This window comes from Thamnophis sirtalis, unplaced genomic scaffold, assembly GCF_051295495.1.
Source record: "Thamnophis sirtalis isolate CommonGarterSnake01/CBP01778 unplaced genomic scaffold, rThaSir2_p1.2 scaffold_5, whole genome shotgun sequence".
NCBI lineage: Eukaryota > Metazoa > Chordata > Lepidosauria > Squamata > Natricidae > Thamnophis > Thamnophis sirtalis.
In genome coordinates this window covers 79,553,478-79,573,378 of record NW_028261385.1, presented here as the reverse complement: position 1 = coordinate 79,573,378, position 19,901 = coordinate 79,553,478, and the positions used below count along the sequence as shown (strand labels likewise).

The 19,901-nt window shown below is 35.0% G+C and overlaps 1 protein-coding gene across 1 annotated transcript in view; it reads right to left on the bottom strand.

Annotated features, from left to right (window-relative positions):
* Positions 1-19,901, bottom strand: part of CNTLN (centlein) — a 214,447-nt gene that overhangs the window by 65,775 nt on the left and 128,771 nt on the right. Inside the window, exons 13-15 of the mRNA XM_087717005.1 lie at positions 11,150-11,250; positions 6,195-6,286; positions 2,978-3,516 (exon numbers count right to left, since the gene is read on the bottom strand). Coding sequence (XP_087573131.1) covers positions 2,978-3,516; positions 6,195-6,286; positions 11,150-11,250 — 732 coding nt within the window. The remainder of the gene's footprint in view (positions 1-2,977; positions 3,517-6,194; positions 6,287-11,149; positions 11,251-19,901) is intronic.

The window sequence follows — 19,901 nt, the reverse complement described above, 5'->3', positions numbered from 1 at the left end:
TTAAACCTATATCACTGATGGCTCTATAGACAAAATTTCACAATAAGAAAATCTGGTTGCAAACAATTCATTTGGGAAGAAGTGAGAGTTTAGAATAATTCTTATTTTCCTTTTTCTTCAACTACAAAAAGCTGAGGGATAAGTTTAGAGTGGGTGGATTCATTATAGTAACGACTGCTGAAAAACTACGCTTGGTACTGAGCTTGCTGAAATGAGCATCAGGCCCCTGATCATTAACGATAATTGGTTTGTCAGTCAAGCTGATAGTGACATATAGACTATAGTTTACAGTGTAGCCTTGACAATAAGCTTCTAATTACAAGCCCTTTATCCCAAAGGAAAGTTAACTGGAGATATTATCAATTACAATTAACCTATTTCATACATTTTTGGCATTATGGATGACATCTCTCTTCAAGGTACAGAAGAGAAATTTGAATATCCAGCTTTAAAAAACATGTCCCAAACTAAAATTTCATGGGCACAAACTCAAAAGTAAGTGGTAATCCACTATCAATCTGCTACACCAAGAGATGACAAACCTTTCAAATACACTTACAAGCAGGAGCAGGGATATGTTAGAGCAGATCTGTCAAACTTGTAGCCCACAGGCCAGATGCATCATGGCTGGCCATGCCCACATCCGGTTTAGCGAAGGGGGGGGGGAAGTCACGATACATCACGTGAAGACACCAGTTTTGACACCCCTGTGTTAGAGGCATTAAAAGGTGTCTCTCGAAAACAGTTAGTAAACAGTTAGTAGAATGCGGTATTTTCAATATTAAGCAAAAATCAAGAACACGTGCATAATCTCAAACTGATAGGAGGGACGCTCAAAAGTAACATTAGAAAGTATTACTTCCCAGAAAGAATAGTGGAAGCCTGGTAGCAACTTTCAGCAGAGACAGTGGGTGAATCATCAGCAACTGAATCTAAACATGCTTGAGATAAACAAATGCCTATCATCCAACAAAAATAAAAATAATAATTAAAAACAACAAATTAATTAAAAAGAAAAAAATAAAACACTCAAAGGGCAGACTTGATGGACCATTGAGACTTTTTCTTTTATCAGTTTTCTATGTTTGTGTTAATTTTTATTATATTATGTTTTATTATAAAAAGTGCCATGGTGGTACAGTGGTTAGAATGCAGTATTGCAGGCTAATTCTGCTCATTGCCAACTGCCAGCAGCTCAAGTCTCACCGGCTCAAGGTTGACTCAGCCTTCCATTCTTCTAAGGTCAGTAAAATGAGGACTCAGAGTGTTGGGGAAATATGCTGGCTGCTTAGAGAGGGTTGTAAAGCACTGTGAAACATATATAAGTGTTAATGCTATTGCAATTATATTATTTACCTTTATATTAAGCCTTTTTCCTTAATTTGGATTATTTTCATGTTTTGTTTCTCTAACCACAAATAAGTTGCAATAGCAAAGAAAGAATTTATGGTTGTGGAGTCAGTAGTTGATGCCTAAAAATATCTTCAAACAATTGTGTCTGATCTTATATTATTCAGAACTTTTTGTGTCCACTTCCCTTTTTTATGCTGGAGCAGTCATGAGGAAACCCATTTGAAACCAATGATGGTTTATTCATGGTTGTGCATATTAAGATAACTATGGACCAGGTCATTTGTTTAAAGCAAATGTTGTACAAATCAACTTATCATAAATTTAAACTATAAATAGCTGAATTTAACTAATATACAAAATGTATAAAGTTCTACAAATAAGAACTAGTAAGTTTTCTTTCTTTCTATCATACAAAAGCTAAATTATATCCAATTTTCCAGATATCATTAATTAATAGCATTAATTAATCAATTATTTAGTAAATAACACAGTGGACAAATGATGATATACTGTATAGTTTAGATGTTGGACTACTACCAGAGAAACCCAGATGAAAGTCCATCTCAACTGTAGAAGCTCACTGGATGATTTTTGAAAAATCAGTCATTTTTAGAAAAATCTACCTGCTAGGGTTTTTGCGTGAAGCAAAATGGGAAGAAAAGCTATTAATTCAGTTATTTTAATGCACTATATGAGCTTGTAAGGTGTTGAAAGTTATCTGATTTTGACAGATAAATTTTAAATCCATAAATCTGCATTCATTCATACATACTTTAACCCCTGAAGAAAAGGTAGGATATCAATCAAGCAATTAAAAAGTTCAGTACAAGGCCTGTGATTGTCACTGAATTATGTATATAAAGTAGTATATTATGTATATAAATTCTATATAAAGTAAAATCAAGTAAAAGATAAGAAACTTTGTACTCATACCTTATGAAATCACTATAAAACACCTGATTTCAGTCTAGAAATAAGTTTTGTTATGTTGGGGGATCTAAGGAACCTATGCAATTCTACTTATAGTTACAGAACTAATTTTCAACTATCATTCAATTACACTCAGTACAATGACTGTGCATAAAACATACATGAAATAATTAGTGTGGATGGTCCTTAATTTAAAGGACACAAAACAGCTTGTAGACATCTGGTAGCAAGCTGAAATGGGTCATTTAAAATTTATCTAACCAAATTAAGGGGAAAAGTGTTTCTCCTCCTGGGTCAGCATGTCACAAGATAACTAAACTGACTTCATAGGCATGCCTGGGAATCCTTAGCTGTCAGCAGTGAATATGCAAAGGGCCAGCAAATTAAATCAACCTGCCAAACTGTCAATTTCAAGCCTCATGACTACATGAAAATAGCATCACTAGAAGAAATCAAGCATTGCCTTCTTTTGGGTTTCCTGGCACCTATTCAAATACTCATGCAGTTGTGGCTAATTTTGCATGCAAATTTCAGTCAATAAACTCAGAACAAGACCTCCCAAGATATTTCAAAGACTCTGACAGTATTTTTTCTGCATACCAAATCGACAGTAGTTGAAATTCAATTTCTATTTGCTAGTGTTTTACATATGCACAGTGTCCCTTCTACAGAGCTAAGTTAATGAGAGCTGTACCTGCTTTCACTCATATCTTCCCAGCCGTCCTTACTGAAGTTCTCAAGTGCACCGCTCATATCCTTGATGGACTGATTGCAAAGAGACTGATGTTCCACTAAGCTTTTTTTCTTTGCTGTTTTCAATTTAACATTGACACCTATATTCTTACACCTACATTGTCCACAAGCTGCTTCCACTGTGGCTTTGGAGTTAACCGTTTTTGCTTTGTCCCATAAGCTCTGCAATTGTTTTACTTGAATCAGCAAATCCACATTTTCATTTTTCAATAAATTTCCTTCGGCCACTTGCCTCTTCAGAGAGGTGACCTCTTTTTCCAATTCATCTATTATTAACTGGAGCTTTGATTTGTCCTTCTTTGCTTCTGTGATCTTTTCCACCAGTATCTTCAGCTCTTTTTCTCTGTCTTCTGCATCTCCTGTATGCTTTCTAAGCAATAGTTTCAGCTCACTTTTGTCCTTAACTAACCCTTTATTAATTTCCTTCAGCTTCTTGGATTCTTTTTCAAAGCCCATTATTCTTCTTTCCAATTGTGAAATCTAAATGCAATACCAAAAAAAATCACTTTTAATGTTTTATGTAGAGGCTGGTCTTTTCATTATGACTTAATGTCCTATATAATCTCTGGAAATAAAATTGCATCCAACACAGCTATTTCAAACAAAGTGAAAAATAACTTCAAGGTAATGAGAAGGAATGCATTTGTATTGCAATACATCTGTTAAAAAAGGACAGATAATAAAATAAATTAAAATCCCCTACATAGTGACACAAAAGGGATACGAAATAAAATACATATTTATAATAAGATTGTGATTATTCAACTTTAAAAAAATAATAATTATGTAGTAGTCACAATTTTGGCTTTGAGTTTGTATCGTGATTTAAAACAAGTTTGTTATTATAACTCTGTATTTCAGCAGAAAAAATGGAAAAAAGTTGCTTATGACTGATTTTCACACTTGTGACCATTGCAGCATCCCCATGGTTTACATGATCAAAATTCAGACATTTGACAACTGACTCATATTTATGACAGTTGAAGTATTTCGGGGTCATGCGATCAGCTTTTGCGACCTTCTGACAAGCAAAGTCAATGGGGAAGCCAGATTCACTTAACAACCATGATACTAATTTAACACCTGCAATGATTCACTTAACAACTGTAACAAGAAAGGTTGTAAAGTGAGACAAAACTCACTTAACAATGGTCTCACTTAGCAACATAAATTTTGGGTTCCATTGTGGTCGTAAGTTGAGGACTATCTGTACCATTTGGGGGGGGGGGTGGTAAAAAAAAGGGACATTATACCAAAACATCGATAATGAATACTAAAATTGGTGAGGGAGAAGTTACCACATTATGCAAAACTGATATGGTCACAGGAACAATATCTAAAGAAGAAGTATTCATTCTTGTTTGTGATAAAGCAATAAGTGTTATGTCAATGTATCTTTGAGCCTCTGCTGTAAGCAAATTTTTGAATTTGGGCTTAAGTAACTCAAGCACTGAGATTGCTGTGCAAGAAAAGAAATTTCACACCTTAGGTAGAAGATACCATAATTGAATGTTCTTCATTCCAGAATTTCAAATTAGAAATTGCTCTAGAAGGAATTAATAAAGCTATTACTTCCTACTATATTCCAGTAGTTTGTAAAAGACATCTTCAAGGGTTCTGTATTATGCCAAACCATTCTTGACAGTTATGTCATTAAAATTATGTATCATAAACTTCTTCTATCCCACGGGTGACAGCTACGACAGCCTCTATCACTCAATTTGTTTTCCATTACTCACTCTATCTTAAGATAAATGAATGTGAGCATTTCTTGTTCTCAGTTATTACTTTAATATGTTTGTCATTTAGTAATAATGAGATGAGAACCTTCATTACCTAGAAATATGGCAATATATACAATCCCCTGATCTGCTGAAAACTACTGTACTTACAAGCTATTTTACAAATATAAAAATAAATGGACACAGCTAAATTCATTAGCTGGATGAGTGATTTTAAATCAGTCACTTCCTCAGTGAGAGAGAAAACAGGAGGCAGGAATACTAAGTTCACTGCCTTGACTTGATCTATGTATCTGTGTATATATGTGTGTCAATATATGTGCATAAAAGTGTGTGTGTGTGTGTGTGTGTGTGTGTGTGTGTGTTTGTGTTTATGATTGGTTGCAGTCAGCCAGATATTTAGGCTGAATTTGGCATTTTTATCCACCTATCGAGATCTCCCAAGGACCTGGGAAAGGCAGATGTGGTTGTTGGACAGTGTTAGAAGTATCATCATAGGATGTAAGCTGTTACAAACAAAACTGCCAATTGAATGATGGTGATTTTGTCAGTGTTGATAGTGTTCAAGTGATGCTTCCAGTTGCTTTGGGATTGCACCTAAGGACCCAGTAACCATTGGTATTGTCTTTGCTTTCTTTTGCCATTTCTATTTGCAGGCCTTTGTATTTTGTGATTTTCTCTACTTTTTTCTCTTCTTTTGTATTGCTACATCCACTCTCAAGACTTTCTCATCAATAACTGTTAAGTCTGGGATGTTGTTATTATTATTTTGCCACATAAGATCTTCTCTATTCTGTTCTGATGTATTTTTTTAAAACCTACATTAAATCTTTTAAGAAAAAGGGATGATATGCAGAAAGTTGTTTTCAGGATTATTTGTATAGGAAATAAAACATAGGTTAAAACACACCTTGTTAAAAAGCAGCTGTTAACAGACTGCTCTACCTGAACAAATTATACATACTGTACTTCTTCTAGTGATGTGAAAACCTAATAGAAGGGAATAACAAATCTTGTTTGTCTTCTTTTATTCCTGGATACTTGGATTTCCAAGATCTGATCTTAATTATTTGTTAATACAGTGCAAAATAAGTACAGAACTATTCAATGTTTTTTTATCTTTAAAGTGAGACACACTTTATATTCCTAAAGCCATATATTTAGAATAAGAGTAAGAATAATCCGACTCTGAGAAAGTGCACATTTGTTTTTCTGCACAAACCATTAACTTGAACAGAGCCAAATATAGAGCATTGATTTCTGACACAATTTTGACAGAATTATTTTGAGTTATGAGTGGTAATTAAAAAAATAACACATGGCTTATATTCATCAATGTTGTCTTTTAATATATGATTCCTTGTACTGAAATTGAGATTTAACATGTGGAGCTCAATATCTTACTGATTAGGATACCTTCTGTAATGTCTGTGCTGATATTTCTTTCACATTCTTCTTTGGAGTACTGTGGTTGACCTCAACTTCTTCACCAAGTTTATAGAGCAGTTCTTGAAAGAAGAATAAATAATACATTGTAATTCCAGTAAATATTCCAGTAAAGCAATACTAAAACATTTCAAAGTAATGAGTTCATTGACTAAGAATATAGTGGTATATTTTATTGTCAAGCCATTTGGTCAGTTTCAAATCAGTGACTCTTTAAAAAATTGTATGCTATACTATAATTCTGGTAGCATCATCATGATTTTTCTCCAGCTTTTCAAAGGCACATTATATATATAGTTTGAGAATGCTATACTTCTTTTTGCATCTTCAAATTTTTTTTAGATTATGCATCCTTGCTACAGAAAGAGAATTTACTATCTTTATATCTACATTGTCAGTTTTGTTCTTTGATTTTTATCCCTTTTAGGAAGAACAGAGTGCCAGGTAAACAGAGCAAACAAACTTTATGGACCACTTATAGTGGGCAAAATTTTAACTTCTTGTTTTTGTAAGATCAAATATACATCATACAGAATAAATCACATATGACATTCCACTAAAATGTTAGAAATTTAAAAGAATTAAAACATTAAAAAATCAACTGGTGACTAATAATTTATACATTGGTCTGAGCCTGGCAATCTCACAATCTATTTCTCCCCAGACTAGATCCAAACTTGAAATCTCAAAACTGACTTTGGCCAAATTTGGCCAAAAAGGATATAATCTGAAATATGAATTCTACAAAACAATAATTGTTCCACCACTTAACTGCTATAGGAAAATTATTTCTGATATAAGTTCTAACACTTTTCATAAATCATTCCAATTAACTATCTCCTGTAAATTGTCAGGAACAAATGAAAAGTCATTCCCCGCAAATACACACCCAGTTTCATTTCTTAATTGCTGCACCCTTAAATCTGCAGTTTGCTCAAAAGTTGCTCCAATGTTTTCCACTGAAGTCAGTTCACATATTCAGCTGACTTTCATAAAATGCTCAACAGCTAACAATGGTGAAATGGTAAGTAGGTTACATAAAGGAAAATAATTATATCAAAATTGCTTAGAAGTTGTAAATATTAGGAAATCACATTCTTTATAAAATATACCTATGAATATGCGGGAAACATTTCCTTTAACCATCCCATTCAGCACTATAAGTAGACAGAGTAGGTCAGGTATGATCTTCAATTTACAAACAAAGCAGAAGTGGAAGAAAAACATGCTACTCTCTGTAGGTTAGCAATCATCTTGGCATAAACAGTGACTAACAAGTTTGTTAGACTGAATTAGCCCTTTCTTTTGTCTTTGGAACTTGTCATGCCCAATTAAAACTTCTGTGTTCGTGAAATAAATAGAGCAATACTCTAAAGATAACAGAAGAGAAAAAAATTGTGTAGCTGGGGAATATGTACCTTTACCTTGATATAAATCTGTTTTCACCCATGTTAGTTCCAAGCATAGTCCCTTAGCACAGTGGTACTACATACATTTTCTACTTTTAATCTTTTTCAAAATATTCACTCATTTGAATATCAATTGTAGCTTTTACATCTACATTTACTTTTCAGAGATTTTCTTTTAGTTTTTAATAATAAACTGATCAAAGCATTCAATGCTGATCATATAACAGAATTAGTTATATGAATTACATACAGCTACCATATCTTAACAAATACAGTATATTTTAGGTAAGATTAAAAAAATTGAAAAGGGATCTTTATATTTTTCCATGTTCTAAAATATTTGGGACAAAAAATGTAACAGACAGTGGCATTCATTAAAATGCTCATTTCATGGGAAATTATATAAGCATAATTATGAACCACTTTGGCATAGCATACAGACAGAGATGAAAAAATGGGAGAAATTGCACTTATCTTTGCTGGGTAGGATAGCGGCAGTGAAAATGAACATTTTACCAAAATTTTTATTTCTTTTCCAAATGTTACCTATACTTAAAAAAGATGCGAACCTTTTAGAATGGCAGAAGGGTATCAACAAATTTGTGTGGGCAGGAAAGAAGCCGAGGGTAAAGATGAAAATAATGCAAGATGTACGTGAGAGAGGAGGATTGAAACTACCTAATTTAAAACTATATTATGATGCAGTGGCATTATCTCTAATTAGTGATTGGACTCATTTAACCAATGATAGAATATTGAATATTGAGGGACACGATCTGGTATTTGGCTGGCATGCTTACCTGTTATTCAACAAAAAATTGGATAAGAATTTTAAAAGTCATATTTTAAGAAATGCTTTATTGCGGGTTTGGAAGAAATACCAATATAAATTAAATGACAAGATACCCATGTGGGCAATTCCTAGAGACGCAATTGAAAATATGAATACAGCACAAAAACAGGACAGAATTACTTACAGACAGCTTCTTACCTCGGAAAGGGGGGTATTACAATTAAAATCTTTAGAGATATTAAAAGAGGAGAAGGTAGTTCAAACATGGTTCCAGTATGGGCAATTACAGGCTAGGTGGAAAATAGATAAAAAAATTGGTTTTATCCAAGTTGAGGATAATCTGTTTAAACAAATAAGAGATCAAAGCTTAATGCATATAAAGAGGATATATAATGTATTAATACAGATGGATTCGGAAACAGAATTAGTTAAAGATTGTATGATAAAATGGGCTCAAAATATTGAGGAACCAATAATGTTGGATACATGGGAAAGAATCTGGGTAAGAAATGTGAAATTTACACAAGCTCAAAATCTGAGAGAAAATTTTTACAAGATGTTCTATAGATGGCATTTAGATCCTAAAAAGTTGGCTTCTATGTATCCGAATGTACAGCCTAAATGTTGGAGGTGTGGTTCTCTCGATGCTACATATTATCATATATGGTGGACCTGCCAAAAGGTTAAGGCATTCTGGATAAAAATATGATGGGTCATGCAAAATATTTTTAAAAGAAGGATAAAGTTTATTCCTCAGTTATTTTTACTAGGTATATGTACAGACTTTACAGTGGTAGAGACTAATTTGATTCTGCACCTAATAACTGCAGCAAGACTGTTGGTGGCGCAATATTGGAAGAAGGAAGACTTGCCTACAATCCAAGAATGGACATTGAAAGTGACAAACTTAGCCGAGATGGCTAAAATATCGGCATATCTTAAAGATCATTCAAATGAGAGATATAAACGAGACGGGAAAAAATGGATTGACTATATACAAAATAAATACGGGACCAAGAAATTCCAGTTAGCCTATGCTTAAGATCAGAAATGATTTAAACTGTTAAAAGTTAGTTCAGTAAGAAGAAGCTAAGGTCAATGTAGAATGTCATTAATTTCTTTATTTCTTTTTTCTCAATAGATTTTAGACTGTGTTAATTAAAAATCCATACCATGTACGGGTTCTGGGAAGTCGGGGGGGGAGGAGGAGGGGGGTTGGGGGGTGGAGGGAGGGAGGGGCACAAAAAATTGTACTTCAATGTCTTAATGATTGACAAATGATGAAATATTTTTGTGTTTTTTTTTAAAGAAATAAAATAAATATTTGAAAAAAAAAACATAAAATGTTCATTTCAGTCATGCAAATAGTTTAAATTTATCTGTCAGAATCCATACCATATATGGTAACATCATCATCATCATCATTCCTAATTTTTTGGATGAATGCTGCTATGAAGAAAGGCTCTACTTAGCAGTGTAATTCTGTTTAAGATTTAACATTTCTTCCCTATCTATCCAGTTCTCAGAGGCCTTTCCTCTGAGCAATACAACAATAAGCTCGTTTAAAACAAAGAGGACAACTTAAAAAAAAAGACACGATCCTTATGTGATGTTATGCTAACTCCCCAAATACATATCAGACTACTTGAATTTGTGATTACATGATATTATATGACTTTTTTAAAAAAATCACATATTTTTGTATTATTAATACTAACTCTTGCCTATGGCAGCAAAACCGAAAAAAATACTAATCAATGAATCTGACCTCAAAAAAGTACTAGATTCAAATGAAAGTATTGTTTCATAATACTCAATAGCAGCCACTAAGAAAAAAATATGAATAGCCATCTTTACAGGACCAGTGTGATTTAGTTTATTATTAAATAATGTAAGAGTCATAGTGGGGCAGTGATTAAAATGCAGTATCGCAGGCTAACTCTGCCCACTACCAGGAGTTTGATTTTGACCAGCTCAAGGGGTACTCCTTCTGAGATTGATAAAATGAAGACCCAGGTTGTTGGGGAAAATATGATGTTGTAAACCATCAGCAGAAAGTGCTGTAAAGCATTATAAAGCAATATATAAGTCTAAATGCTAAGTGTTATCTACAGTATATAATAACCAGAATAATGAATCAAATATGAAAGTGAAAGAGGTTCTGAAGTATATTGTTTGTTCATGCGTCAAAATGTGTTATCATTACAAAAAGTAAAGAAACCATGAATATGAACTGTAAAATAACTGCTGAGTTCATAATTTGGATTATAGATTTATAATAATTTTTCATATGTAATCCATATACATAGCACTTACAGACTTAGCTTAAAGTGTACAAGTATAAGTAATTTTTCCCAGCAAGAACTGGGACCAGGAACTCTGTCACTAAACAACTTGGTCATAAGACATGAAGTCATGTGACCACACCAACTTATGACATCAGTTCCAGCAGTCCCAGTTGCCATCATTAGGCAAAACTTGCATATTCTTAACACCCCACGGTCAACATTTGTGACCTCCTGCTGGCTTCTCCATTAACTTTGCTTATTAAAACTTGCAGAGAAGATCGCAAATGGCACTCACATGGTTGAGGATGCTGAAAATATGGTAATTATGAACTGGTTGTTTGAATAGTGACCACTTGACCACTGCAATGGTCACAGCTACAAGGACATTAAGCAAGGAGTACTTGTAGATTGTCATGATAGCTAAATCAAATTTACCTTCTCTTTCCTGCTGAAGACACATATTCAACTCTTGTATTGTAGCTTTATCTCTAGAGGCATGCACTTTCATCTGATCCAGTTCCTCCTCCAAATTCAGACTAGAAATACACATAAAGAATTCAGTGTTACATAAAAAGAATGCCAAGAAAAGGTCAAATAAGACACATGCTACAAAAGTCGCAGCAGAATCAAAACTGTAGTACTAGGTTTGATCGATGCAATAAATTTATATAATCAGACTTAATATGGAAAATAGATAAAGAAAAGAAAGATATACAGTATTCCAACTTAGTGATACAGAAGAGTCAATATTTTTATTGGAGAGGATGGAAGGGAATCTGTAGCAATTTGGAAGTTCTTGCATAATTCTTTGAGACATATCCTTGAAGGAGTGAAGGAGGGCAATCAGTGCTTGGGGGACACAATTTCACAGCACATTACAGTAGAATAAAAAAAGATCTGGTAATAATAAAATGGGAATGTAAATATGCCTGGGACTATATCAGTGACTGTCTTGCTTCAGGGCTAATGAAAAACCTAAGTCTTTAAAATTTTGTGACAATACTGTAGGATCTGTCTCTTCAGCACAACTACAGAGATTGTCTGTTGTCTAGTTTCTGAAAATGACTGTCTTTTATAGATGGTACCTGAAATGATCTAACTATGTCATATTTTTCTGGATGGGCAAAAACAACTAGAAAAAAGTGGGTGCCCAAATCTTAAACCATTAAATGGTTTATAGGTGACCACCAACATCTTCAACTGTTCCTGGAAGTACAAGTGTAGCTAGTGGAGTAGAAGAGTTACATGAGCAAAAAGGAAGTATTGATAACTCATTTCTAGTTCCAACAGATTCTGAGTGATCTCCATGTAGAATGTATCATAGTAGTTAAAAATAATAAGTGACTAAAGCTTGAGTAAAAGCTTGGATTAGAAAAAGTACTTTCCAATCTTTAAAAAGTGTGTGATTTGCCATGGGGTGAGTTATAATCAGTATATGATGATGCTTAATTGTATCTCTCTATCTCTGGCAACCTAAGGGATGCTCTTGATGTCTTGCCCCAGTGCCTAGAGGCTGTGAGGGTCTGGAATTGGAACAACAGGCTCCAACTGAACCTTGACAAGCCTGAGTGGCTTTGGGTTTTAGGGCCGTCTGAATCTGGGATTTTAGCAACTTTGGTATTGAATCAGTGGTGGGATTCAAGGAATTTAACAACCAGTTCTCTGTCCTAATGACCAGCTGGGTAGGTGTGGCTCGGTGGTCATGTGACTGGGTGGGCGTGGCCAACTCAATGTCACTCACGTGGATGGACACTTCGCCTTAGCTGTTACAATGTAATAAGGGTTAACTGGAGGGGCAGTTTCTGTAAGCAGGGCAATAAAGATTAGGCTAGAAACAACACCAGAATGTTTCCTTCCTGTCTTCCTTACAGGATTAGCCCTGTAAAGTGGAAAAAAACAAAAGGAGATTTCTTCCAACAACCGGTTCTCCAAACTGCTTAGAAAGTTAATAACCAGTTCTCCCGAATAGGTGCGAACTGACTGAATCCCACCACTGTACTGAATGTCTCAAACAGACTCAGTGCAAAATCTGGGAGTCCTTCTGGACTCACAACATATGACAGGTCTGACTAGGACCTTTGCACAACTTCATGTTATCACTATTTGTACCTATTCCTGTATTGTGAAGCTCTCCTCACATCCTGGTCATATTGTTGAAGGGTATCTGAAAGCTTCAACCCATGAAAAAAGATCTGGCAAGAGAAGTTATGTATTCCCCCAGTCGCACATTACACCTCTGCTCCGTGAACTGCAGTGGTTACCAGTTTGCTTCTGGGTTCAAATCAAGGTGCTGTTTTTGATTTTTAAAGCCCTACATGACATGGGGTCTGGTTATCTGAAATATCGCCTCTCCCTGATTACATCTACCTGCCCCATCAGGTCCAGCAGTAGAGGCATGTTGTGGATCCCATGTCTCAATCTGGGTGGAGATATCATTGAAGGAACCTTTGATGCATTTTCTTATTACAAAGTCTTCCTTTGATCCTGGCATGTTACATAACTATCATGCTGTCTTCAATATTTCCCTTTTAGGGAAGATTATTGAAGTCATGGTTGGGAATTAATTTCAGAGCAACCCAGAGGAAGCAGATTATCTGGATTCTTTTACAACAGGCTCTCACTTGAACTTCATATGAAAACTACATTAGTTGTGCTGGCTGACATCTCTATTAGGATCTAGATAGTGGGACTGGACTCTTTCTGATACCCAAGTTTTACAGTGTGGAGTGCTGTGGCCTAAAAATGCTCGTTTGCTTTGCAGCCTCTACATTATGAACATCTTCCCTTTAGAGGTCAGGCTGGTCCCTTTGCTAATGGCCTTTTGGAAGCTTTTAAATATAAAGCAGTGGGTCTATGGAGAATGGCAAATTATCATTGTATATTTTCTCTTATGGGGCTCTACAATTATTCTTATTAAATACTGTTTCTTTAATATTTTGTTATATTCTGGAAATCTGTATTGTATTTTAGTGTACTGTAGACCACCATGAGTCTTAAAAGATGTAGTTGCGTACAAAATGGACAAAAATTAAAAAATATGCTTAGCTCCATAAAAGTATTAGGTTCTAGCAGTTTTTAATTCAAATCTTCTCACATATTCTGATATCAGTAAAAGTTACGCAATATAGAAGTGCTAATAGAAAACACCTTTCCAAGCTAGCTAAAAACAGAACTGTTTCTTTAATGAATCTCCATAATATTATTGATTTTTTTGCCCTTTTATTCGATAAGAATACCAATAATAGACAAATAGTCACTACAAATGTCACAAATTGCAGATACTCTTCATTTAGTGACCACAGTTGGGACAGATAAATTGGTTGTTAAGTGAAGTTGCCATTAACCATGACTGTAGCTATACTCTTACTTCAGTTTTCCTTTGCTGGAATTATTTTGAACCAGACATGATTTTTCAATTATCAAATATAAGCATGGCCAAAAAAAATCCCTTTGCTCATCCAACATTCAGGTGCATCTCTCTGCAACAAGGACAAAACATGATCTTTCCAAAGATGCTCGTCAACTGACAGCATTAGAAAGACAGAATAAATCTTGGAGCAGGTTCTGATCTCTACTATGTAAGAATGCAACCCAACCCCTCAAAAAACAAAACCCTATCACATACATTGGGGATAAGACGATTGCAAGAATGTCAACAACAACAACAAAATAGTAAAACCATACTTTGATATTTTTTAGCCTTGTTTATATTTATGAAAATGGTGTAATGAAAATCTTGGTTGATTTGGGCTATCTCAAAGTGATTTCAATTTGGTAATACTCAGCTAGTCTAGGATCAAATTTTCTAGTTTTTGCTAAATGTGTTGCTTAATAGCTTTTGCAAATTATATCTGATTGAATTTAAAAACAAATAAAAGCTGGGGCAAACTGACTTGCTTATCATTCAAGATATATAGTAGGATAAATGAAGTTATCTTCTTAATCAGTTGTGGTTTGCTTATTATTTTCCCTGCTGAGATGAATATAATTCTACAGGCAGACAAGGAATAAAAGAGCCTTGAATCCCATATTTTTGTTGCACAGGATTTGAAGGTTATTATTGTGCCCATAATTTAAAGAGTTTATGGATATAAAAACATATTAGTTAACAAACAGGACATTTATTTAAACACATAATTCTAAATAACTGAGTGCACTGGTCTGCTCAGGTTCCTTACAGTATATAAGAAGCATAAGCATAAGAATAAAAGCATTTTTTCATGACTAGTGACCATCAAGCTGCTTCATTTTTCCTTCTTTATGCATATGATTTTTCCTTATGCTTCAGCAGATATGTATATTATCAAGAAAAAAGATCAATTACACACTGTATTTAAGATTATATACTTGAGATTTTCTACATAATTTCTTTCTTTCTTTCATTTTTAGATGAGATAAGAACAATTGTTCTGAGTTTTGGGGTCTTTACTCCTATAGATTATTTTAAGCAATTGGTTTGAATTTAATATTTGGAATCAAATGAAATGACTGAAGATGCATACTTATTTCTCATTTGTGCTTTAATATTGTACTGTAATTAATCATTGGTACAGAACAGTGTTTTGATCTGTTTGATAGCTTTTACATCCACTTTCTCCTCCTATGTTTGATGGTCAATGAATGAAAATTTAGGAATGGGATGAATAAACTGCAGCAGATTATAAACAAGATTTTTTTTCCTGAAGTAAATTAATTAATGAGAAATCCAAGAGGGACATGATTTTTCATGGTTCACTGTATGACTATGAGGCAGAATAACAAAAGAATCAAACTTAAATCTGCATGAAACATATCTGGACTTTGTATTACCTTTTAAAAGCCTATTGAAAGACACTATTCTTTGCATACTGTATGATGATGGCAGTATGGAAAGCAATCATTGTTAGAACAAGCTGCTCACCTGATGTCAGAGCAATGTAGCGCCAAACTACCTTTAAACTTCTCCAATATTGCACAGATAATATTTGAATCAAGCCTCAGTGAATACTAATCAAAACTAAAGCACAGAAGGAGAGTTTACATTTTACTGTTACTTTAACATTCAAACTAAGATCCCTTTAAGTGAATTATTAATAAATTATATTAGTAAGTCCTCACAACCACAAATTCTATGTGATAAATATTAATCAATCCTTTGACAAAAGGGTTACACTGCATCATACCTTAGTCCACTTAAGGCTAAGAAGTAGATGTACAATAACTCAAAATCTCTTACTGTTTAATGGTAGTTATAATTATTTAAAAATTAATATCATACCTGTCTTCTGTAATCTCTGTTAATTATTTTGCATTTAGATAACAATTTCCTCATTTGTATATAAACTCTTTCATAGCACATCTAATACACACCACACCCACAAGAACGTTTGGCAAATCGAAAAGCACAACAAAATTACAAAATCAAACAGAGCAACAACAGTTTTTCTTCTCCAGCCCCAAACATATTTCATATTGAGCATCAGCTAGAAGATGTAATAAAAGAAAAGATCCCTTTCCACAGTGCATTTTCCTCCAAATTAAAACTCCAAGCTCATCATAGCAGCTTTCCTTCAAAATCATGCTTAAGTAAAGGGCCGTATGTAAGCCTTGAGATAAATGAAAGCAACAGCTAGCAACAGAAAAGATTTTGGCAGAATTTTAATTTTGAAAGTAGAATTGATATAATTATTTACTAATAATGCTCACATTTTTCACCTCTGTATTCTTGGAGCAGTGATTGGGAGAAACATGATATGGTTGAAGAGAAATGATTAAGGAATGCTTTGTCTCTTCTCATTTGGTAAACTGATCTTCCCTGTCCTTCCCAAGAAAAGAAAGATGCCTCATAAAAGAAACCGATCGCTTTTTTTACCATTTACATTTCTTGGATCTTGTTAGTTAACATCATTTTTATTACATCACATGTTAATTGATTTTCTCCTTGTTCCATGATAGATACAAATGAATGCAGGTACAACATATGAAAATGGCCGTAAGAGAGAGGATAACTGGGCATATAAGCATGATTCATAAAATGAAAACATTATAATGGTCATATTATTTGCATTTATGACCTCAAATAACCATCTACTAAGAAGATGCTCTCTTTCTCTCTCTTTTTACATGCAGGCACAAGCACAAAAAATGGTGCTCTTTCCAGTATTTTTAATTAACTATGGAATTTATTATATAAATTACATGAGCATTATAAAGCTAAGTCAGATAGGTAAATAGGGAGAGGGCATGAGATTAAATTTCAACTTCACAGAAAAATCTGTTTAGAATCAAAACTATGAATGTGAACCTTTTGATGTGTTTATTGAAAGAAAATAGACTTCCTCTTCCTCCATGTTGGGACATAGCATCTTGAGATATGATATTGAGCGATCATAAAAGGCATTTGTTTTATAGTAAATCTTTCCTGGAATGGAAATTAGAGCCACATGCCTTTTTAAAGGGCTCAGTAACTACAAAAAGGATATAAGTACACAGTGGTTTATTAAGAATGCTCCCTAGCCTTAGCACTTCTCAAAATAGGCATAATACAGTACAGACTATTATTTCAGAATATAGATGCCAAAGATATGACAATTTCAGTTTTGAAGGGATTCTGCACACTGCAAAATGTACACAATATTGCCAAAAGTATTCGCTCACCTGCCTTTACTCGCATATGAACTTACAATATTTAACCTGTGATTATGTCTTCCTGACTGAATTGCTGTTAGTATTTTTTCCCCTTTGGATTCATTGTTGAGTCGCTGACACTGCATTAGTGCCCATAATGTGGCTAGATATTTCCTTAGTCTACTTCATGCTTCATTCATTTTTATTATCCTACAGATAATAATGAGACTTCTCCAAATTAATGACTTTTTTCATTATTCTTTGTGCTAATTATAGTTAAGTTATTTTATCAGAATGATTTTCATTTATCTGTTCTGTATTAATATGAGTATTGGGTAGAGAATTTGTAACAAGATCCATTAGACATTAGTCAGCAGAGATCTGGAGCATGTGGCATGTCCATATGGGAATGTAAGAGGCAGACAGAGGTTAGCCCACTACTTACCTTCAGACTGTTGCAGCCAGCCTCACACATCCCGATACCTGCCTTGCCGGCCAACTTCTTTTGCAGCTGGCAAGGCTTTCCTGAAGGCCTATGCAGCAATAACAGAGCTCCAGATCAATCCAGAGCTTTGTTATCGGCTGCAGAGTCCTTCAGAAAAACCTTGCTGGCCTTGTCGGCCACAGAAGAAGTTCCCGAAGGTCTCTGACAGCGAAAAGGAGGCCGGGGGCGATGCACGCAAGTGAGGTGAGGTGAGTCAGTGGAAGACATCCCCCAAAATAAGACCTAGTGCCTTTTTTGGTGAGGGGAAATGGCTTACAAATGAAATATTTAAAAAAAAGAACCTGAAGGTTTCATTTTGGTTACTCAAAAGCAAGTTGTTCAAACTAATGCAGTCAAGGCCAGAATTGAAAAATCATCAAATGGTTCAAAGTATAGATTACGCTAAGTAGCAGAAGAACCAGCAAGATAATTTTTTCAGCTCGTACAAGAGGATCACACAAACTGATTATAAACAATGACATAACACAGTGGTCAAAATGATTCACTAGAACAGCAATGGCAAACCTTTTTTGGTTCGCGTTCCACAAGTAGGGGGAGCGCAGAGGGGGTTGTGTGCGGGCGTGCTGTACCCATAATGCAATGTGTGACCGCCCAGTGCACATGTGCGAACTACAGGCACTACCCCCATTTTTTGCATGCTTTTTTCGCCCTCCCCAGGCTCCAGGGGCTTTATAGGAGCCTGGGAAGGGCGAAAACAGCCTCCCCCCTGGACGCCGTCCAAAGGCTTCAGGGACTTTCAGGATGCTTCCCTGAAGCCTTCGGAACAATCAAAACGACCCTCCGAACAAACCGAAAGTCACTTCTGGTTTGGTCAGAGGGTTGTTTTGAGCACCCCGAAGGCTTCAGGGACCTTCAGGAGGCTTCCCTGAAGCCTCCAGAGCAGTCAGAACGACCCTCTGAGCAAACTGGAAATCCGTTCTCGAACTTCCGGTTTGCCTGCAGGGCCGGTTTTTTGCGCTCCGGAGGATTCAGGGAAGCTCATGAAGCTTCCGGAGGGCCTCCGGGGGGTTGGGGGAGGCTATTTTTGCCCCCCCAATCTTATTTAAAGCCTATGGAGCCTGGGGAGGGTGAAAAATGGCTTTATAAAAGGATGAACTTAGCTGGCCAGCGAGCAGATGTGCCTCGCGTGCCCTGACAAATGTCTCCGTGTGCCACCTGCGGCACGCATGCCACCTGCGGCACACATGCCATAGGTTCGCCATCACTGCACTAGAACATTTGTGAAAAATATGTATATAATTACTCCAAAACCAAGGTCATGATCTTTCTTCAGCGCCTAAGATGTATGTCTGGTGATTAAATAACCACCTAATAGAGCAAGACTTTTCAATACTTCTCCTTTCCTTCTCCAAACGAGTTCAGCATATATTGCCTCAATTATGGTCATAAGTCACGGACTATCTTAATATGCCAATACATTATGACATCCTACATTTTTGGGAAGAATTCAGTGCAAATGATGGCCAACACAAGCCAAAGAACTGGTAAGTGTGATTTTACCTTCTTTTATTAATAGAAATAATAATTCAGCAGTTTTTATTATAAACGTCCTTGTACTTTTTCCAACAACATCAAGGTTTCAATCAATCCTCCATTGTTGAACAGTGCTTTGTTTCTGAACGTGATCTCAAAAAATATATCAGAATAATGCACTGTCCAAAAGATATTGCCAGAATAGAATATCCACATGGACTATGCCATACCATGATTTTGTACTCAAAATTATTATTTATTTATTGAATAAAAATAATTTCAAAAGTTTGAAAATGCACTATATTTTTCCCTAGAGAGGATCCCCAATATTGTCGAAAATTAGATATACCAATATGATCCTCTCCAGATATCTTAAGACCAACTTTCAAAATTCCCAAGACAGCTTTGTTATGTTTATTGGGAATTCTGAGATTCATGGTCACAATCCTGGAAAACACCATATTTTCCAACAAAGTTCTTCATTGTCATAATTGACACAAAAATAAACCATATGATGTTATGAAATTGATTTTATTATGGTAGTTCTAACAGCCAAATGAATAGCGATCTTTAAAATTCCACCATTGTACTAATATTCTGATT